At 42.4% G+C, this 23307-nt stretch overlaps 1 protein-coding gene across 4 annotated transcripts; it reads left to right on the forward strand.

Moving 5' to 3' along the window:
• Positions 1 to 1993: 1993 nt before the first annotated feature.
• LOC109872592 (TBC1 domain family member 8B-like) lies at positions 1994 to 22624 on the forward strand. Of its 4 annotated transcripts, none has more exons than XM_020463878.2 (21): positions 2043 to 2166; positions 6069 to 6179; positions 6743 to 6861; positions 7276 to 7501; positions 7655 to 7895; positions 8045 to 8252; positions 8352 to 8519; positions 8644 to 8805; positions 9939 to 10089; positions 10241 to 10455; positions 10545 to 10662; positions 10804 to 11089; positions 11268 to 11400; positions 11488 to 11586; positions 11680 to 11748; positions 11920 to 12160; positions 12329 to 12394; positions 13703 to 13795; positions 19490 to 19537; positions 19643 to 19740; positions 19894 to 22624. In XM_020463878.2, the coding sequence occupies exons 1-21, from the start codon at positions 2157 to 2159 to the stop codon at positions 20326 to 20328; spliced, it is 3297 nt and encodes a 1098-aa protein (XP_020319467.1). In that variant the 5' UTR covers positions 2043 to 2156; the 3' UTR covers positions 20329 to 22624. The 4 variants fall into 4 exon arrangements, with proteins under 4 accessions (XP_031663754.1, XP_020319467.1, XP_020319465.1 ...); XM_020463876.2 differs by lacking the exon at positions 2043 to 2166 and adding an exon at positions 2702 to 2984; XM_031807894.1 differs by lacking the exon at positions 13703 to 13795 and having other exon boundaries at positions 1994 to 2166.
• Positions 22625 to 23307: the final 683 nt, after the last annotated feature.

A 23307-nucleotide genomic window follows, 5' to 3' on the forward strand; every position in this document is an offset into this window, starting at 1 on the left:
CGCAACAAAGCATCCTTCACTCATCCTGCCAAACATACCCTTGTAGAACTGACCATCCTACCAATCCTCGACTTCGGCGATGTCAATTACAAAATAGCCTCCAATACCCTACTCAACAAATTGGATGCAGTCTATCACAGTGCCATCCGTTTTGTCACCAAAGCCCCATATACTACCCACCATTGCGACCTGTACGCTCTCGTTGGCTGGCCCTCGCTTCATACTCGTCGCCAAACCAACTGGCTCCATGTCATCTACAAGACCCTGCTTGGTAAAGTCCCCCCTTATCTCAGCTCGCTGGTCACCATAGCATCACCCACCTGTAGCCCCCGCTCCAGCAGGTATATCTTTCTGGTCACCCCCAAAACTAATTATTTATTTGACCGCCTCTCCTTCCAGTTCTCTGCTGCCAATGACTGGAACGAACTACAAAAATCTCTGAAACTGGAAACACTTATCTCCCTCACTAGCTTTAAGCACCAGCTGTCAGAACAGCTCACAGATTACTGCACCTGTACATAGCCCACCTATAATTTAGCCCAAACAACTACCTCTTCCCCTACTGTATTTATTTTATTTTATTTATTTATTTTGCTCCTTTGCACCCCATTATTTTTATTTCTACTTTGCACATTCTTCCACTGCAAATCTACCATTCCAGTATTTTACTTGCTATATTGTATTTACTTTGCCACCATGGCCTTTTTTTGCCTTTACCTCCCTTATCTCACCCCATTTGCTCACATCATATATAGACTTGTTTCTACTGTATTATTGACTGTATGTTTGTTTTACTCCATGTGTAACTCTGTGTCGTTGTATGTGTCGAACTGCTTTGCTTTATCTTGGCCAGGTCGCAGTTGTAAATGAGAACTTGTTCTCAACTTGCCTACCTGGTTAAATAAAGGTGTTCTCAACTTGCCTACCTGGTTAAATAAAGGTGTTCTCAACTAGCCTACCTGGTTAAATAAAGGTGTTCTCAACTTGCCTACCTGGTTAAATAAAGGTGTTCTCAACTAGCCTACCTGGTTAAATAAAGGTGATATAAAAAAACAAAATATAAAAAACAAGTGGTACTTGCTAAGCAAGCAGGTGACGTCCTTTACACCTACAAAAAGACAACATTACCATTGATCTCTATATAGAGCTTGCCAGATTGTAGTCTGAGAACCTGGAAATAAATGAACTCGATTTGGTTCTTTCAGCCATCCCTAATGGGGAAAGAATAAGGTTTTGGAATAAACACTGAAAATAAGGTCTGACCCAGGCCTTACCCAGGCTTAGGTGATTTTATATGTTTAGTTCTATGAGATAATAGCAGCCAGTTAACATGACCTTTCTCTCTTGTCATGATGTGGGTTTTGTCCTATATTTGTATTTCATTTCTTTTTAATCCCAGCCTCTGTCCCCGCAGGAGGGTTTTTGCCTTTTGGTAGGCCGTCATTGTCAATAAGAATTTGTTCATAACTGACTTGCCTAGTTAAATAAAGGTTAAATAAAAAATAAAATAATAAATGTGATTTCACAAAAAGTGACAGCTGATGAAGATTCTTTTAAACCATGTGATTACCACAGACCTTATTTTCGGCTATTACTATTTCTCTCTATTCGGTGACAGAAGAAGAGCGTCACAGATCGAACAATGAATCAGATATTTCACCAGATGTATAAATGTGAAATTCTGCACATTTTCTCATCGATTAAACATTTTGTCAGAACAAAGTTTTCTGTTTCCCAAACTAGAATCTGTAACAAACATAGCGGACTTTACCCTTTGCCAATGTTTTTTTGTATTTTTTATTGTGTTATTTAGGAGCGCAAGGATGAATTTAGATATTGCACATGCCACTTCTCAGAGTAGGCGTTCCCTAACGAAAATATGCAAATAAATGTTAGAACGCGCCAATAGGATCTCAGTAGCTCCTGCTTGGCTCTGCCCACCTTGCTTGTTCTGCCCACTATGATTATTTGACTACGTTGGAAACGACAGGCTCTGGTCTATCTTGGGTTGGTTATACATATCTTTAGTTCCGTTTGAACTGTTTCATGAATTCAAAATGGCGAAAAACCCATAATGGCGGACCTTGTCGGTCCCTGAGCCAAATGTATTCCTTGTGAGGACTGAGGAGAGGGACTTATGTTGGCTACCGAATTTCATGACTTCAGGTGGGTAAGGGGCGTGACCTTTCAACGTTTGCATTTTCAATATCTTGTTATAGCGCCACCATCTGGTCAATACTGTTATTTTGTAAATGACCGCAAGACGCTTCATTCACCCAAGTTTCGTCAAAATCGGGCCAGTGCTGTCTGATATCGAGCGTGACGTACGGACGGACGTAGACAGATCCACAGTCCCCTCCCCAATGAGGGACATTATTATTAGAAGTCATATTATTCACAGTACAGACTGTAGCAATCCTGAGCAAATGTGTCAGTCAATTATATCAGCGGCACTTGACTATAGACAGAATACATATTAAAGGATACGTCATTGCGCTTGACGCTCAAGTTATGTTACAGTATTTTTAACACTGCTTTGCGCTGAAGTTATGAAATGTGATACTTTTCGACCGAGAAGGACTATGGGAAAGCAAGTCTACAGTATCAAGCTAGCTCGTTCTGCAGCATGCAGCCACTCATGTCAATAAACTACAATCCCCAAAAGCCCTTGTATTGTTGACTTAAGCAAGGTTTTTGTCGACGTGGGAAAGGGTATGCTCAGTGCTGACACAAACAGATAAATGTCCATGGATGTCGGTTGCAATAGAAATGAAAATCTTGACATGCACATTGGATTCAATAAATATATGGTAATTGAAACTGCCTCTGGAAGCAATAAACATATGTGAATTGAAATATGTGGCTTAAACCTGAAGAGATATTGCTGAAAAATGCATTCAAGTTATGGGTGACGGAAAAAGGCAACGATTATTTCGTATTACAAAGGAGGCGAGGATATGGAGAAGGAGGAGGCGGTTTGACAGGTATGCGTTCTGTTCTTTGCTGTTCTGGTAAAACCAAGTGGTACCGCTATGACCGTCTAGCGAAGTGCTCACGCCATCAAACGAGAGCTCATATTTCCGTTATATTTTCTAATGTCCTCCAGATTATGACATGTATAGGGGAGGGAGGCAGACAGTTCTCTAGATGCGCGTGACAAATTGACAGCCTGAGCCTGAACTTCACATGTTAGCTTTGATTGCAACAGGTACACAATATAAAGTATGTGGACAACCCTTCAAATTAGTGGATTCGGCTATTTCAGGCACACCCATTGCTGACAGGTGTATAAAGTCGAACACACAGCCATGTATTCTCAATAGACAAACATTTGCAGTGGAATGGCCTTTGCTGAATAACTCAGTGACTTTCAATGTTGCACCGTCATAGGATGCCATTTTTCCAACAAGTCAATGTGCCAAATTTATCCCCTGCTAGAGCTGCCCCGGTCAACTGTAAGGGCTGTTCTTGTGAAGTGGAAACATCTAGGAGCAGCAACTGCTCAGCTGCAAAGTGTTAGGCTACAGAACGGGACTGCTGACTCGCATCGCATGTAAAAATCAACTGTCCTTGATTGCAACATTCACTACTGAATTCCAAACGGCCTCTGGAAGCAACGTCAACACAAGAACTGTTCGTTGGGAGCTTCATGAAATGGGTTTCCATGGAAGAGCAGCCGCACAGAAGCCTAAGATCACCATGCACAATGCCAAGTGTGGCTGGAGTGGTGTAAAGCTTGCCACCGTTGGACTCTGAAGCAGTGGAAACGTGTTCTCTGGAGTGATGCTTCGCCATCTGGCAGTCCGGCGGACAAATCTGGGTTTGGCGGATGCCTGGAGAACACTACCTGCCCGAATGCATCGTGCCAACTGTAAAGTTTGGTGGAGGAGGAATAATTGTCTGGGGCTGTTTTTCATGGTTTGGGCTAGGCCCCTTTGATTCACTGAAACTATCTTAATGCTACAGCATACAATGACATTCTAGACGATACTGTTTTCCAACTTTGTGACAGTTTGGGGAAAGCCCTTTCCTGTTTCAGCATGACAATGCCCTCGTGCATAAAGCGAGGTCCATACAGAAATGGTTTGTTGAGATCAGTGTGAAAGAACTTGACTGACCTGCACAGAGCCCTGACCTCAACCCCATTGAACACCTTTGGGATGAATTGGAATGCTGACTGTGAGCCAGGCCTAATCACCCAACATCAGTGCCTGACCTCACTAAATGCTCTTGTGGCTGAATGGAATTAAGTCCCCGCATCTTGTTGAAAACCTTCCAAGAAGAGTGGAGGCTGTTATAGCAGCAAGGGGGGGGGGGCGAACTCCATTATTAATGTCCATGATTTTGGAATGAGATGTACAACAAGCAGATGTCCATATACTTTTGGTCTTGTAGTGTATCTACAATGTAACAGTTTACAGTAGCTTACCTACGATGCAGATTGGTTGTTTTGTGAACACTGACTGAGCTTCAACAAAACTGTCTCTGTTTACAAAACACAATCACAACACTTAATGTCTGGGGCGTATTCATTACGCCAAATCTGTTGCAAAAGTTTCTTAAACGTAACGAAACAGGAAGGGACTTACCTGAATTTGTCCAATAGAAACTCTCCTTTTAGTTGCAATGGTTTGGACTGATGATTACCCCAATGTTGTTTGCACACACGCTATGATATGGTAGTGTGTGTCAAATATTGGGTTGCCGACATTTGCTTTAGTTTATGAGTGGAGCAATGGGCTATACTGATGTGCACTTCTGTATGAGAATGTACTGTATCTACTCAAGCATGAGTAGAGCCAGGTCAATGCTCATCCTTTCTATAGTGTCAGTCTGGTCTACTAATTCCCTGCATTTGAAGTGGAATGATCATATTCTACATTATAAAAAATAATGTTTGTTGATCTTTGAGTTCAATACTGCCCTATTTGATTACATATTGATCCTCCTTCACCGTGCAAGTCAGGAGTCATTCATTGTATACATTACACCAAGAGTGAGTAGGGTACCTTGTTTGCTCAATTGCAGTCAATGAATGTCAGCTGTCAGTTTCCCAATAATAGTAGGTTGTCTTGCACATGGTCACTCACAGGCTCCAATAAGCCAATTCTCAGCTGTTGATCACAGTTATCCACTTGACTGAAACAGCATAGCTAACTTTCACATTTTCTCTCATCTCTAATGCTAAAAATAGCAATGGTGGCCTTCTATTCTGTTGAAGCCAACGGTGTTCCAGTGGTTATAGCCTACTGATTGTCATGGTACATGTATTTGTCAATTAGATGGACACAGAACACAATTTCTGGGACACAATAGATATATTCTCTGACTGGGCTAATAATGGATGGAGGTCCACCAATGGCTGCTCTCCTCCTGTTCAACGCCTTCTCGGAAGCCCCCTGCAACTTTAACTTTTTATCCTGAAGTATCCAGATTTAAATCTTAAATAGCCACAGGGCAGAGGGCAGGCTATTATCCAGTGATGCCTGCTCCTAATTAGGCCCTTGCAGACTGCAGATGCACAAGTTCTGTTAGAGTGTCTGCCAAACTTTTATGATGGATGATTTACAGTATGGGGCAAAACAAAGTCTGTAATCAGTTCACAACTGTAGTGTAGGCCACTGTAGTCTCATCCACCAGCCGGCTCTTGTTGGCAATTAGCCTGGGTTTGAGGTTAAGACCACTTTACAGCTGTGTCATGATCCCCAAGCACAGCAGCCATAGATGCTGCTGATGCAGTCTGGGATAGCAGTATAGCTCTGACCTTGTTAATAATTTATGAAGGCCACTACAGGGGTAGATAGGTAACACAACACTGTTGGTTTGAGCCACCGACAGGCAGGACACTTGAATGTGATGATAAGCAAACTCAATATCCATTGAGTTTTGACTGTTCCATGTTACATTATAATGGCATGCTGATCCAACCCAGGTGAAAGGGCTGTTTTGTTTGCTAGATACTGTAAATCAATAGACATGAAATTGCCTCATGATTTTGAAATGTCTTATCATGCCCGTTAAAATGTCTGACTGTTAATGGAAATGATTGCTACATATTTTTGGGACAGGTCTCCTGGTTGGAACTCTGGATACGATGCTGGACTCTACGTCTAAAGTTGCACCGTTTCGCATTCTACACCAGACACCGGACTCCCAGGTCTACTGGTCAATAGCGTGTGGTGAGAGTCTCTCTACACTTTCTCAACGATACTCTTCAGTCAGAGTAGACAACACACATTAAGTGTTTTACCCACTTCATATGTATGTACTGTATTCTAGTCTAGGCTCATCCTATAGAACTACTGCTGTACACACCATTTTTGTTCATATACTGTCCATAATATCTATACACACCGTCATATACATATTTATATTCTAGACTCTGACATTGCTCGTTCTATTATTTCTGTATTTCTTAATTCCTTTCTTTTTCCTTTTGGGATTTGCATGTTTTGTATGGCTAGGTATTAATGCACGGTTGGAGCTAGGAAGATAAGCATTTCGCTACACCCGCGATAATATCTGCAAAATATGTGTACGCGACCAATGAAATGTCATTTGATTTGAACGTAAACATTATATATAGGCTTTAGTTTTGTAATAACAGGCTACAATCATGTAATAACCTTTAGGATTATATTTTAGTCTAGACACATTTCCCATTTTGTAACAAAATCGATGGCTTAGTCATGGATAGTGTCAACAGTTTCCTTTCATTTGTGACTGTTTTCCCTGTGGTTAGGTGGCACCAAGGAGGAGATCAGCCAACACTGGGAGTGGCTGGAGAAGAACATCATGAGAACCCTGTCTGTGTTTGACTCCAGCGATGACATCACCAGCTTTGTGCAGGGCAAGATCAGAGTAAGTAATCACTAAAGCTTATTAAACATGTGGTTAGACACAGACATCAACAATACTATTGTTGATCTCTGCCACTCTCACAGGAGATGGAGGCCTCCTCCAGACTTAATGATTTATTAATGTAGCAAAGCCTACTGATGATAAGTGGCAAGTGCTTACTCTTAGAAAATAGTTGGTGGTGATTGTTATTTCACTACTGCTTTCTGATATGGAAACATTTGACTATTTGTTGAAAGCTAAGCAAAGGATAGTAGGTTTAATAACAATATGAATTAACAAACCATATTATGGTAATCTTTATGTCTTGATACATATTACAGAATGGAGATGGCATGCTGACTTGTTTAGACTGCTCAATTATATTAGCTATCTCAGTGGCCATTAGAGGGATGTTGACCTCTTCTTTCTATAAAGGGTCTGATTGCTGAGGAAGGAAAGGTGTCATGCGTGCAGGAGGATGACCCTGAGAAGTTCCGTGAGGCGCTGCTAAGGTTTGAGAAATGGTTTGACCTCCCTCAGAAGGAGAAGCTGGTCACCTACTACTCCTGCAGCTACTGGAGGGGTCGCGTGCCCTGCCAGGGCTGGCTCTACCTCAGCACCAACTTCCTGTCCTTCTACTCCTACCTGCTGGGCTCCGAGGGTGAGACCAGATACCTGAGCAACCCCTCACTGTTGGCTAACTGTCACTAAATTGTCACTTATCCATTGTATTTGGATACAATATTATTATCATTCCATGTCATGACAGAATGGCAGTGAGTTACTCATTGAAAATAATCTGTTTCCTTTTCAGTGAAGCTGGTTATCTCCTGGAATGAGATCTGGAGGCTGGAGAAAACATCCAATGTCATCCTGACGGAGAGCATCCATGTGTTGGCCAATGGGGAGGACCACTTCTTCTCCATGTTCCTTCATCTCAATGAGACGTTCCTGATCATGGAGCAGCTGGCTGACTACTCCATCAAACGCCTGTTTGATAAGGAGACTTTCCAGGAAGAGCCCTCCCTCTCAGACCCTCTGCAGATCACCAAGAGGTACTGTACTGTACTGACGTACTGTCCCTGCGCTCTTCCACATAACTCCTATTTGACAGTTACATCAGGGCACCATGGTGAACTGAGACGATAGTCATAATTCTGTTTAGTTCTTCCATGCTCTTCTCAGTCACTTTCCTCTCTTCCAGAGGCTTAGAAACGCATGCTAGGAACGAGCAGTTCCGGGCCTTCTTCAGGCTGCCTAAAGAGGAGAACCTGCTGGAGGTGTATGAGAGCTTCCTGTGGGTGCCCTTCAGCCACTTCAACACGCTGGGGAAGATCTGTCTTTCCGAGAGCTACCTGTGTTTTGCCAGCCAGGATGGCAGCCAGTGCCACGTCATCATCCCCATGAGAGAGGCAAGACGCTTCCATGAAACATAACTAATTACTGATCACATTTGTTCTGTTGCTCAGTGGTTTGTCCAGTGTTGTTGAAACCAACTCCTATCCTTACAGGTGATTGGTGTGGAGAAGCCGGACCGTAACAGCAGGGCTTTGATTGTGTGTGTGCGGGGTAAGAGGGCTCTACGGTTCTCTGAAGTCCGAGACTTTGAGCGCCTCGCCAATGCAATCCGCAAGAGGTGTGGGATGACGGCCAGTCCTCAGCACTCTGCATCGACTGAGGTAACTTACTGTTTTGACCTTTGCCATCAACCTTCCAACTGTCTCTAATTCACCTCCTTATCTGCCAGGCTATAATTGCTGCTGTTGAAAACAAACAGAATTGTGTGTTCACTGTGCCTTGCAGGTCATCAGAGGGGAGTGCCAAAACCTCATCAATCACTTTGAGGACAACCCAGAGGAGGTGGCTTTGATGGTGGGACAGAAGGACAGCAGCAAGGCTGTCAGCACTGAGGCCCTCATGACTGTGTTCCATCCCCAGGACACTGAAAATCTGGACCCCAAAATGGTGGATATAAGTGGTCTTTTTCTCTAAAATATTACTTTTGCTCATAGTATGAAGAAATATAAACATTTCACTAAAATATAAAGCGCAACATGTAAAGTGTTGCTCCACTATATCATGAGCTGAAATAAAAAGATCCCCTACATTTTCCACACGCACAAAAAGCTTATTTCTCTCAAATGTGTACACATTTGTTTACATCCCTGGTAGGTAGCATTTCTCCTTTGACAAAATAATCCATCCACCTGACAGGTGTGGCATATCAAGAAGCTGATTAAACAGCATGATCATTACACAGGTGTACCTTGTGCTGGGAACAATAAAAGGCCACTCTAAAGTGTACAGTTGTGTCACACAACACAATGCCACAGATGTTTCATGTTTTGAGGGAGCGTGCAATTGGCATGCTGATTGCAGGAATGTCCACCAGAGCTGTTGCCAGAGATTTGAATGTTAATTTCTCTACCATAAGCCGCCTCCAACGTTGTTTTAGAGAATTTGTCACTGTCCAACTGGCCTCACGACCACAGACCACGTGTATGGCGTCGTGTGGGGGAGTGTTTTTTTGCTGATGTCATAATTGTGAATAGATTGCCCCATCGTGGCAGTGGGGTTATGGTATTGGCAGGCATAAGCTACGGACAATTAACACACTTGCATTTTATCAATGGCAATTTGAATGCACAGAGATACCGTGACGAGATCCTGAGGCCCATTGTCTTCACACAGCCATTGAAGAGGAGATGTGTCGCGCTGCATGATGCAAATGGTGGTCACACTAGATACTGGCTGGTTTTCTGATCCACGCCTCTACCTTTTTTTTTAAGGCATCTGTCACCAACAGATGCATATCTGTATTCCCCATCATGTCAAATCCATAGATTAGGGCCTATTGAATTTATTTCAATTGACTGATTTCCTTATATAAACTAACTCAGTGAAATCTTTGAAAATGTTGCATCTTGCGTTTTTATATTTTTGTTCACGATAGTTTGTCTAGGAGAACAGTTTTTTTCCAGTGTGAGAATGATAATAGGGTGGAGTTTTTTTTGAAAGGTGCTCTCCCTGTACTGTAGAGGTGTCCCAGCCTTGACGGCTCATTTCTTATTCTCCTGTTTCATCTCTGTGCCTGACAGCTGAAGGAGAAGATGAAGGAGCAGTCATGGAACATCCACTTCTCAGAATATGGCCGTGGCACCAGTATGTTCTGTACCAAGAAGACACGAGACCTGATTGTGCGTGGCATCCCTGAGGCCTTAAGGGGAGAGCTCTGGATGCTTTTCTCAGGTTCTGTTTGATATGGCTCATTAACTGTTAAATGGCATGTATGTTTCCTTTACTGGCGTGTTAAAGTGTGGTGTCTCTAATGTTTAATGCCGTAGGACGCTGGATGTGTTTAGTTAAATATGGAGTGGGGTGTTTTGCCTTTGTACTATAGGTGCAGTCAACGACATGGCCACTAACCCGGGGTACTACAGTGAGCTGGTGGATCAGTCTCTGGGGACCAGCACCCTGGCCACTGACGAGATAGAGAGAGACCTGCACCGCTCCCTACCAGAGCACCCTGCCTTCCAGAGCGACACAGGCATCTCTGCCCTGCGCAGAGTCCTCACCGCATACGCCTACAGGAACCCCAAAATCGGCTATTGCCAGGTACCAAGCTAGAACCCCCTATAACACATTTTTTATTTTAAAAAGCTAATGGGCACCTTGATACTGCTCGTGCTTTTTCTCTTGTGAAGGCCATGAACATCCTGACGTCAGTCCTTTTGCTCTATGCAAAAGAGGAGGAGGCTTTCTGGCTGCTGGTGGCCGTCTGTGAGAGGATGCTGCCTGACTACTTTAACCGCAGGATCATCGGTGAGTGACGCAGCTGAACAACAATATAATTTTTAGTTGTAGCATGACATTAGATATTTGTACTGTATGTGTGTTTGATACTGAATTACACTTTCCCCCTTAACTGCTAAAAATCCTGTTTACAAACTTGTGTTTCCTCAGGTGCACTGGTGGACCAGGCAGTGTTTGAGGAACTGATCCGAATGCACCTCACCCAGCTGACGGAGCACATGACAGACCTGACCTTCTTCTCCTCCGTGTCCCTGTCCTGGTTCCTCACCCTGTTTATCAGCGTCCTGCCAATAGAGAGCGCAGTCAACGTGGTCGACTGCTTCTTCTACGACGGCATCAAAGCCATCCTGCAGCTGGGCCTGGCTGTGCTCGACTACAACATGGAGGGCCTGATCAGCTCCCATGACGACGCTGAGGCGGTCACCATCCTCAACAAGTGAGTGTCAGCACAGAGAGGGCGGGGTCTGAAGGTCAACTGAATTGGTTATTTCAAAGTACCGTATTAGGTTATGGTTGGGTTGTGAAGTAACATAAATTCCAAAACAAAGAGGTAATTCTATAGGAATGTCCATTTAATTCATGTTACTTAACTGCTGCTCTGTTTGCCCTGGCAGGTTTTTTGATAATGTGACCAATAAGGACAGTCCTCTTCCACAAACAGTGCAGCAAAACTCAGTGGGGAACAATGACAAAGCATCATCCATCTCCAAGGTGGATGTCAGTGATCTCATCAAAGAAGCCTATGAGGTACTGTAACAGTCAGAGTTGCTAGGACTCACTCCATGTCTCAATGTCAGGCTTGTCATTGATTAGACTTTTTTTATTTGCTGACAGAAATATGGAGACATGAAATCAGAGGAAGTAGAGAGCATGCGGAAAAGAAACAAACTATATGTTATCCAAACGTTAGAGGATACAACCAAGCAAAATGTGGTGAGTTGCTCATCCACAAACTTCCATAGCATCTTTTTGGCATTGTTTACTACAATTTGATGTAGGATTATTTGACATGTACTTTTTCCCCAGCTGCGGGTAGTGTCACAAGAAGTAAAGTTCAGTGCTTCCCAGCTTGATGAACTTTATGTATTGTTCAAGGTGGGTGCAATATCTCAATCACTCTTTTCAAATAGTAATAATATACTACTGCATACCTACATGCATTAATATTCCTTCTCATAGGCACAGAGTTGACATGAAAAATTTCAATATGTTGAAAATAGACACAAAGTTAACCGCTGGAGATTGAATATTTCAATGTGTTTCCAGAGGCAACATTTCCTCAGCTGCTACTGGACAATGAACAGCCCAGTGCTACTGCACCATGACCCCAGCCTGGCCTATCTGGAGCAATACCAGCTGGGCTTCCATCAGTTCAGCCTGCTCTTCTCCCTCCTGGAGCCCTGGTCCCTCTGCAGCGGCAAGGACACCCTCTTCCTCTGGGCCTTCCGCCTGCTGGATGAGAACCAGGATGGCCTCGTCAACTTCAAAGAGTTCTGCTGTGCCTTGGGTAAGGTTACACCAGCCCGCTGATGCATAGCTACAAGTCTATGAACGCTGTTCCCACCCTCTGCTTCTAACATTATCTGAGGGAACTGTATGTCACATCTAATCCAGCGTCAACCTCATGAAACCTTTCATGTTAATTTACCCCTTCCCTATTTTGTTCTTACTACAGATATTTTGTACAGCGGCACTTTCACCAACAAACTGACATTCCTGTTCAAGCTTCATCAGCCACCAGGTAAGTAAGATCACCTATAACTTCATCAGCACCTTTTCTATTAACCACTTGTCATTCTGTCTACGATACTTTTGTTCTGTATTCCTTCTTAAGTGCCTTCACAAAGTATTCATACCCCGTTACTTATTCCACATTTTGTTGGTACAGCCTGAATTCAAAATGTATTCCGTATATGTTTTTTCTCCCCCATCGACACACAACTCATAATGACGGTGAAAACATGTTTTTAGACATTTTTGCAGATTTACTAATCCCTAATTGCAAATAGGATGCATGTTTTGAAATATTTATATTCTGTACAGGCTTCCTTCTTTTCACTCTGTCAATTAGGGTAGTATTCTGGAGTAACTACAATGTTGTTGATCCATCCTCAGTTTTCTCCTATTACAGCCATTAAACTGTTTTAAAGTCACCATTGGCCTCATGGTGAAATCCCTGAGCGGTTTCCTTCCTCTCTGGCAACCGAGCTAGGAAGGACGCCTGTATATTTGTAGGTAGCCTGGTGGCCTAGCGGTTAAGAGTGTTTCGGCAAGTAATAAAAAAAAATGGTTACTGGTTCGAAACCCAGAGCCTGTGGGTTTCGCCCTTGAGCAAGGCAGTTAACCCCCAACAACAACTGCTCCCCGGGGGCCGATGATGTCGAGAGATGCAGAATCAGAGAGATGCAACCCCCTGCATCTCTCTGATTAATTTTCACCCGTCTACCAATAGGTGCCCTTCTTTGCAACGCACTGGAAAACCTCCCTGGTTTTTGTGGTTGAATTTGTGTTTGAAATTCACTGCTCGACTGAGGGACCTTACACATTTTTTTGTGTGGTGTACAGAGATGAGGTAGGTAAACATTCAAATCATGTTAAACACTTGTTTCACACAGAGCACATTTTTACTCCTGAACTTATTTAGGCTTGCAGCAACAAAGGGGTTGAATACTTATTTACTCAAGACATTTCGGCTTTTCATTTTTTAAATTCATTTGTAAACATTTCTAAAAACATAATTCCACTTTGACATTATGGGGTAGGCCAGTGACCAAAAATCTAAATTTAATCAATTTTAAATTCAGACTGTAACACAACACATTTTGGAAAACGTCAAGGGGTGTGAATGTTTTCTGAAAGCACTGTATAAGAAACAAATCCCAATACAATTTTCTTGCAGACTGTGCCTTTCTAATTTCAACTGTACTGTATATTTTGTGCTACTCTTCTACTCACCAACTAATCTCTTTGTTAACTGTTCCTTACATCTGTCCCTACATCTGTCCCTACTGTAATGTTGTATGCTCTCACAGACAATGTCTTCTTCCAGCTTTCACAGGGAGTCCTTTCCAATCAAAGGCCCAAAGACTGCCTCACTTTATTCCAATGACTGACGACATATCCCACTTGAGTCGATTGACTGGTCAGCTTGCTTTGCTCTTTTCTTCTATGCTATAACCATTTCACTCTAGTCCTCTCTGTGCTTTTCTCTTTGGTAGATGCTCATCTGTCTGTCTTTTAACAATGTCTTAAATGTGGGTCTTTTGTTGTGTACAATTTGTTTTACTACCATCTAGGGATGTTAACTAAATTGGTTAGCTGCCGAAAATACATTTGACCGGTGATGCTTATCGGTCTATAGGTTAATTTGCATAATTTAGTGGAATTACATGACGGCTAACACCAATTTATCTTACGGCCAAGATCCTTTTTAATGCGAAATTCGGATAGCCAAGCTTGCTTCGCACTCATGTTGGTGCTAACAAGCAGGTGAGCTAGTGCTATGTTTCAATAGCCAATCCAGTAGGGGCTGGAAACTATAGTGAACTTTTCCCAACTTTGGTCCTGCCCTGTTCACACTCTATGCTCGCATTGCCCAACGGTCCCCTGCCCACTTTGCTTCCTTCATTGAAAATGAATGGTCTTCTGTTGTTTCATGGATCTCTTGTGTTGTTTATCACACGTGCACAGCATACAGTCTAGTTTGAGGAGCAGAATAGCCTATCACCTGTCATCCAGGGTGAGAGCAGCTCTTTAAAAAGAGGGTACTGGAATGAAATGTGTTTTTTAAGGCTAGTCATTACGTAACAAATTGCTTAAAGGTTCTAAATGCAATCACGTGTTAAGCCGCGGTCTTAACACACTGCATCGCAGTGCTTGAGGCGTCACTACAAAGTCACTCACTGTTGCCGCTTGTTATAGACCCCCCTCAACTCCCAGCTGTGCCCTTGACACCGTATGTGAATTGATTGACCCCCATCTATCGTCAGAGTTCGTACTGCTAGGTGACCTAAATTGGGATATGCTTAAAACCCCGCCCGTCCTACAATCTAAGCTAGATGCCCTCAATCTCACACAAATGATCAAGGAACCTACCAGGTACAATCCCAAATCCATAAACATGGGCACCCTCATAGATATCATCCTGACCAACATGCCCTCTAAATACACCTCTGCTGTTTTCTACCAGGATCTCGGTGATCACTGCCTCATTGGCTGCATCCGTTATGGGTCCGCGGTTCAACGACCACACCTCATCACTGTCAAACGCTCCCTAAAACACTTCTGCGAGCAGGCCTTTCTAATCTACCTGGCCCGGGTATCCTGGAAGGATATTGACCTCATCCCTTCAGTAGAGGATGCCTGGTTATTCTTTAAAAGTGCTTTCCTCACCATCTTAAATAAGCATGCCCCTTTCAAAAAATGTAGAACTAAGAACAAATATAGCCCTTGGTTGACTCCAGACTTGATTGCCCTTGACCAGCACAAAAACACCCTGTGGTGTACTGCACTAGCATCGATATGCAACTTTTCATAGTCAGGAACAAGTACACACAGTCAGTTAGGAAAGCAAAGGCTAGATTTTTCAAACAGAAATTTGCATCCTGTGGCACTAATTCCAAAAGTTCATGGAGAATAAGAGTACCGCTGCCCACTGCACTGAGACTAGGAAACACTGTCACCACTGATAAATCCACGATAATCGACAATTTCAATAGGCATTTCTCTACGGCTGGCCATGCTTTCCACCTGGCTACCCCAACCCCGGCCAACAGTTTTGCACCGGGGTTGGGTGCAAAGCCCAAGCCCTCCTCGCTTCTCCTTCACCCAAATCCAGACAGCTGATGTTCTGAAAGAGCTGCAAAATCTGGATCCCTACAAATCAGCTAGGCTAGACAATCTGGACCCTCTCTTCCTAAAATGATCCGCCGCCATTTTTACAACCCCTATTACTCGTTTGTTCAACCTCTTTCGTATCGTCTGAGATTCCTAAAGATTGGAAAGCGGCCGCAGTCATCCCCCTCTTCAAAGGGGAGACACTCTAGACCCAAACTGTTACAGACCTACAGTTGAAGTCGGAAGTTTACATACACCTTAGCCAAATACATTTAAACTCAGTTTTTCAGAATTCCTGACATTTAATCCTAGTACAAATTCCTTGTTTTAGGTCAGTTACGATCACCACTTTATTTTAAGAATGTGAAATGTCAGAATAATAGTAGAGATTTATTTCAGCTTTTATTTATTTCATCACATTCCCAGTGGGTCAGAAGTTTACATACACTCAAGTAGTATTTGGTAGCATTGTCTTTAAATTGTTTAACTTGGGTCAAACATTTCAGGTAGCCTTCCACAAGCTTCCCACAATAAGTTGGTGAATTTTGGCCCATTCCTGCTGACAGAGCTGGTGTAACTGAGTCAGGTTTGTAGGCCTCCTTGCTCGCACATGCTTTTTCAGTACTTCCCACAAATTTTCTATAGGATTGAGGTCAGGGCTTTGTGATGTCCACTCCAATACCTTGACTTTTGTTGTCCTTAAGTCATTTTGCCACAATTTTGGAAGTATGCTTGGGGTCATTGTCCATTTCGAAGACACATTTGCGACCAAGCTTTAACTTCCTGACTGATGTCTTGAGATGTTGCTTCAATATAGCCACATCATTTTCCTTCTCATGATGCCATCTATTTTGTGAACTGCACCAGTCCCTCCTGCAGCAAAGCATCCCCACAACATGATGCTGCCACCCCCGTGCTTCACGGTTGGGATGGTGTTGTTCACCTTGCAAGCCTCCCCTTTTTCCTCCAAACATAACGATGTTCATTATGGCCAAGCAGTTCTATTTTTCTTTCATCAGACCAGAGGACATTTCTCCAAAAAGTACGATATTTGCAGTTGCAATTCGTAGTCTGGCTTTTTTATGGAGGTTTTGGAGCAGTGGCTTCTTCCTTGCTGAGCAGCCATTCAAGTTATGTCGATATAGGACTTGTTTTACTGTGGATATAGATACTTTTGTACATGTTTCCTCCAGCATCTTCACAAGGTCCTTTGCTGTTGTTCTGGGATTGATTTGCACTTTTCGCACCAAAGTACTTTCTTCTCTATGAGACAAAACAGGTCTCCTTCATGAGCAATATGAGGGATACGTGGTCTCACGTTGTTTATACTTGCGTACTATTGTTTATACAGATGAACGTGGTACCTTCAGGCGTTTGAAAATTGCTCTCAAGGATGAAGTCTTTGCTAGATAAAGCTCCACCTTATCTCAGCTCACTGGTCACCATAGCAACACTCACCCGTAGCACGCATATTTCACTGGTCATCCCTAAAGCCTTCCAGTTCTCTGCGGCCAATGACTGGAACAAATTGCAAAAATCACTGAAGCTGGAGACTTATATCTCCCTCACTAACTTTAAGCGTCAGGTGTCAGAGCAGCCTGCCAATCGCTGCAGCTGTACACAGCCCACCTGTAAATAGCCCATCCAAACGACCTACCTCATTGCCATATTTTTGGTTTTTCTGCTCACCAGTATTTCTACTTGCACATCCTCATCTGCACTATCCATCACTCCAGTGTAAATTGCTAAATTGTAAATACTTTGCCATTTTTGGCCTATTTATTGCCTTGCCTCCTGATAACATTTTGCACACACTGTATACAGATTTTTCTATTGTGTTATTGACTGTACGTTTGTTTATCCCATGTGTAACTCTGTTGTTTTTTTTCAAAATGCTTTGCTTTATCTTGGCCAGGTTGCAGTTGTAAATGAGAACTTGTTCTCAACTTGCCTACCTGGTGAAATAAAAAAAATTAAACTACAGACCCGGGTTTGATCCCAGGCTGTTTCACAACCGGCAGTGCCGGGGAATCCCATAGGGCGGCGCACAATTGGCCCAGCGTCGTCCGGGTTTAGGGGATGGTTTGGCCGGGGGGGGCTTTACCCGGATCATTGCGACTACTTGGGGTGGGTTGGGCGCCACAGTTGAACGGTGTTTCCTCCGACACATTGTTGCGGGTGTTAAGGAGCGTGGTTATCGGGTCATGTTTCGGAGGACACATGATTTGACCTTTTCCTCTCCCGAGTCCATTGGGGAGTTGCAGCGATGAGACAAGATCGTAATTGGATATGACGAAATTGGGCATAAATAGGGGGGTTAAAAAAAAGCCACAATTAAAAAGCTACAATTTTTATTTCTCGATCTCAACTCCTAATTAAAGCGCGCCTCCCATTCGAGTGCATAGGCTATACTCAACGGTATGCAGGCTAGCAACGTGTCACCCTGAACTTTACAATGTGAGCTTGTGACATTATAATTGTTTGAAACATTAGATTCCAAGAACACAGGATGAGATGTTACTATCCTTTGTGCAAGCACTTCCAAGAGTTAATGAGCTGTACACTTAATACAAATAATGAGGAATGTCTTACCTTGCTTCACAGCAGCCTATCCAAAATCCAACCATAGAAATGTGGAGGCAATTCTTTAAGAAATACTTCCTAATGCCATTAACCAGCATTTGTTCTATTGGTATTCATATTTTGTTATCCAGAAGCCAAAGTCACAATCCTAGTCATATTAGCAACCCTTCGTAGTTATTAGATTCCCCCTTTTTCTACGTTTAACTGAGATTTTCATCTCTGTGACATATGGAGCCGCTCGCATTAAGTACGCTGTTTAGAACAGTGTTTTGTCGCTAATTGCATTTTGCATGTTTTATTAGCTGATTCATTACACCAGTTGCATGTTTAATAATAGCCTATATCCTTTTGACTCTAAGACATAGGCTTGCTATTGCTGCATGTTTTCATTAAGCTCTTAATGAAAAATGACCATCCCTTGTATGTATGCATATTATTTTCTGTTGGTCACGTTTCGAAAACACTTTACCGTTTGTTGACCGGTTAATGAGGTTGGTTAGTCGGCAGCAAAACGTACCAAAGGTTTACAGTTGAAGTCAGAAGTTTACATACACTTAGATTGGAGTCATTAAAACTTGTTTATCTTTTTTTTAAGTTTTTTTTTTTTGAATTTTACCATGTTTTCTCCCCAATTTCATGGTATCCAATTGTTAGTAGCTACTATCTTGTCTCATCGCTACAACTCCCGTATGGGCTCGGGAGAGACTAAGGTTGAAAGTCATTTGTCCTCCGATACACAAGCCAACCAAGCCGCATTGCTTCTAAACACAGCGCGCATCCAACCCGGAAGCCAGCCGCACCAATGTGTCGGAGGAAACAACGTGCACATGGCGACCTGGTTAGCGTGCACTGCGCCCGGCCCGCCACAGGAGTCGCTAGTGCGCGATGAGACAAGGATATCCCTACCGGCCAAACCTGGACGACGCTAAGCCAATTGTGCGTTGCCCCACAGACCTCCTGGTCACGGCCGGCTGCGCGATCCCAGAGTCTCTGGTGGCACAGCTAGCACTACGATGCAGTGCCCTAGACCACTGCGCCACCCGGCAGGCCCCCAAGTTAAACAATTTAAAGGCAATGCTACCAAATACTAATTGAGTGTATGTAAACTTCTGACCCTCTGGGCATGTGATGAAAGAAATTAAAGCTGAAATAAATCTCTATTGTTCTGACATTTCACATTCTTAAAATAAAGTGGTGATCCTAACTGACCTAAGACAGGGAATTTTTACTAGGATGAAATGTCAGGAATTGTGAAACTGAGTTTTAAATGTATTTGGCTAAGGTGTCTGTAAACTAACCAACTTCAACTGTATATATGATATATTGCTCACTGGTTATGGTTTAGAATGGCAAAATGTACTTTACAGTTACTGTATGACTTCCTTTGATGTGAATGTATTCCATTCTTTCTATGTAGTGTCTGACCTTCCAGAAGATGGCGTGATCAGAAAAAGCCCTGAAAGAGGTATTTTAATTGGCATGTCTCTTTCTATTTTACCAAGCTTCACAATGTTGCTCATTTGAACAGAATGTCAGAAAACACATTGCGCTTTCTGTTTCACTCCCACAGGCAGAGGGAAAGTTGATCTGCAGGCCTACCTGAAACAATGGCAAGATGAGATACTAAAGAAAGAGGAGAGCATTAAGGATTTACCCAGAATAAACCAGGTGAATACACCACTATCTAGGTTAACATGAAGTCAATCTGGTGACTATGATATAGTTATCTTTTGAACAGGGCAACTTTGAACAATTGAATACACATGTCATTCCTTTATGCAAAGTCTTCATTTAATCCATCTTTTATTTTTTGTCTGTCAGGCTCAGTTTATCCAGTTTTCCAAAACACTCTACAACCTGTTCCATAGTGACCCAGAGGAAGAGTCTCTGTACCGTGCTGTGGCTCGAGTCACCAGTCTTCTGCTGAGAATGGAAGAAGTAGGGCGCAGGCTCCAGGAGCCCACCAGTCCCCAGAAGTCCAGCACTAGCCCCATCCAGGCTGCCCTAGAGGGGGCTCTACCTGACGGGGAGGCTTCCAGCACCCCTGAGAGCAGCTCTGACACCCCTAGCACTCCCATCACTCAGGAGGCAGGCTCCATCCCACAGGAGGTTGAGTGGTCATTCGCTTTTGAGCAGATCCTGGCATCCCTGCTCAACGAGCCTGTCCTTGTGCGCTTCTTTGAGAGGCCTGTAGACATTCAAGCCCGGCTGGACCATGCCAAGTGTGCTCAGTTGAAATCCAAGACAAACAAGTGAAGGATCCACTGTGGGTTTAACCCTCTTATCAAAGCCATTAAGTCTCTGTTCACTATCCTCTCTATTTTCTACTGTTATTTCTCCACCTGGTCAGGTAACAGGAAAGGATCCTAAGCCAACCCTGTTCACTGTAACCAAACGTAGAAATATACTTGTATAAATTCCAGTTGTATCTTGTAGATTCATAGTTTGTCCTTTCATCTGCACACCAGCGAACCTGCTCAAGCATCTTGCTTCTAAGTGCCAGAGTGGTTTTTCTCATGCAGCCATAAATCTCTCAGCTAATTTTCAGAAACACCAGCCTTTCAAATTGGGGTGAGAGTGATCAGCTGACCTGTGTGGAATATATAGGGAGCACCCTCCAGGGTAGTCACTTGAAGCCAACAATGGAACTCAATCATTGCTTGATACCGGTGCATGTAGATGGGATGAATAATTGTATATGAGACCCTAACTTTGCTCATCCATAATTATGCAATGAATGGAACCTAGAATGGAGAGATGAGAGGCACCACTGTTATTGTATCTCTAGGTTTACTTTGTAATGAAGGGATGTGGCCAATTTATTTCTGGTCATTTTATGGAAGGGGGGCTTTTGAAAACAATGGGACCACTACTTACTAAAGGCCCAAGAGAGTGCTGAATAGTTGGAATTCTACATTTCAGTTTTTTTATGACATCTTACTTTTTTGCCTTCAAATATCCATTTGTTTTGCTGAAATATCATGACTGAGGGAACAAGAGCATGCTGTCATTGCCAAGTCAAATCACTTTCAGGACACAAACTAAAAACTAATTGTATAGTTGTTGTTGAGGCAACCACAAATGAGGACATTGTGCAATATTTAGTTTCTAACTAATGTCTGAGTCTTTAAAGGAAATTAAGTTCATGTATATATAATTTGATATACAGAAGAATATACATAACTGTCTTATGATTTAGATTATCTTGTTTGATATTGTACATTTAATTGAGTTGCAAAGGGATTACTAAATATTTGTCAGAGTAAATGTTATATTTCTAATGTTTTGTAACAGGAAATGATTGTTATGTTTGATTATATTTGTGAGACTGCAGAAAAAACATTTTCACGTGCGTAACTGGTAGTGTAAATCCTGTTACACATTCCTTTATAAATTGTTCGACTTTTTTGAAATGCTGTTAAGCATGAAAGGATGCATGGGCATGGATAAATTATGACAATAACTAATTATTCCAAATGCAACACAGTTGGCTCTGAATGTGTTACTTTATTTCTAGGTTTGATGTGGTGGACTGTAAAATGCAGGATTTTAGTCAGATATTGATTGGAAAAAAACCTGCTTCAATGTCCTTTGTGTAGTATCGATATTTCTATTTTACATGAGCAGTTATACATATTTATTTTCAAAATGAGTCAGGAAAAGGACAGCTGAGCAACTTTTACATGGTTTGTATCTTCTGTATTTGAGTGTTTTTCCTCAGTGCCATCTGTGTGTAAAATCAAACCTTGCAGTTATATTATAGTCCCCTAAAATGATATTCCTTGTTATAATAGATGCTAAGGTTAATATAAATATTTGTCACTTTTTAAAGCATTACTTGACAGCACAATATAAAATATGGTCGATATGTAGCTACTTTGCAGTTTAAAAAAAAATCGATCTAGTAATGAGCATGTTCATGGGAGAGCAAGTGTTACTGTTTAAAATGAGCAGTTTACTCTACATTGCATTAGTAGTGACTCTTGAGTGGGAAGTTAAATTCACCTGTGAACAAGTCAACTAAATGAAAGTCTGAAATATTTGCAGGGAAATTGCCATTTGAAATGTCACAGTTCTCATGATAGATTGTTGTAGACTACACTCACATTTAGAAATAAAGAGACATTGTCTATGGGCTTTATCAGTTATGCAGTAGACATCTGTAGTCAGATTTTTATCTACTTAATGCAATACATAGGATAATGGTGTACTTATTACCAGTGAAACTATATTATGTGACCTTTTATTTCACCTTTAAGCTGTTTACGCTTTAAGATGACTCGTAGCACAAATGTATTTAGGCCGACTTAAGATAACTTGTAAATGTAATGGCATTGTTTCCAATTAATGGTCTTAATACCAGTACTCTCATTTAAACACATTTATATGGTGACTGTCTACAGTCTGTGTACTGCCTGTTTTTGTGTGGGGGGGGGGTTCTGGAGGAAAATTAATCAGTTGAAATGTTATGTCGTTTATGATCTGCCTGTGCCTACCACAAGTGACACTATGTGAATGTCAAACGTCTTGAAATGAAATAAAGTTATAATAAAAAAATCTCAGTTTGTCTGTCTTAGACATCAAATATGTTTCTTTGAATGAATGAGTTGTTTTGCAAATAGGCCAAGTTCATTCATAGTGAATGAACAGAACCACCGGGATTGATTTGAACCCTGGAGGTCCGCAGGATTTTGTTCCAACTAGGCACCACACTTGACCAACTGAGCTAATTGATCAGTTCAATAAATGCAACAACTGGTCTTCCAGGTTAGTTAAATAAAAAACAAAAAATGCCTACCCCTGTAGTAGGCTATGCTTACATATAGCATGAGGTGTCAGACTCATTCCACAGAGGGCCTCCTGTCTGCAGGTTTAAGTTTTTTTAATAAGGAAGGAGTGAAAACCTGCAGACATTAGGCCCTCTGTGGAATGAGTCTGACACCCTTGACCTAACATGTATCCCTCTCGAGCAGAGTTTCCCAAACTCGGTCTTGGTGCCCCCCCTTGGGTGCATATTTTCTGAGAAAGCTGTAGCTTGGGGATGTCCCTCTGGGGTTACTCGCCACCCCTGTTGTTGATTTAACCTTGTTGGAAAATGTTTGGCCAGAAATCAGTGATATAGGTGAACTGGTTGAACTGGGTTTTACAGATGGTTCCAAGGATCCTGATAGTGGACACACGGGAGCAGGAGTTTATGTTTCTGAACTTGATGTGCAGAAATACTGTAGAAGACTT

The sequence above is a fragment of the Oncorhynchus kisutch genome, linkage group LG28 (assembly GCF_002021735.2).
Source record: "Oncorhynchus kisutch isolate 150728-3 linkage group LG28, Okis_V2, whole genome shotgun sequence".
Lineage (NCBI taxonomy): Eukaryota > Metazoa > Chordata > Actinopteri > Salmoniformes > Salmonidae > Oncorhynchus > Oncorhynchus kisutch.

Excerpts from the sequence above, each read along its gene's own strand:
- LOC109872592 (XM_020463876.2), top strand. The coding sequence starts at position 2,858 with ATGTGGCTTAAACCTGAAGAGATATTGCTGAAAAATGCATTCAAGTTA. Across the intron at positions 6,862-7,275 it reads TTGTGCAGGGCAAGATCAGA|GGTCTGATTGCTGAGGAAGG; the intron begins GTAAGTAATCAC and ends CTTTCTATAAAG. Across the intron at positions 10,663-10,803 it reads CTTTAACCGCAGGATCATCG|GTGCACTGGTGGACCAGGCA; the intron begins GTGAGTGACGCA and ends GTGTTTCCTCAG.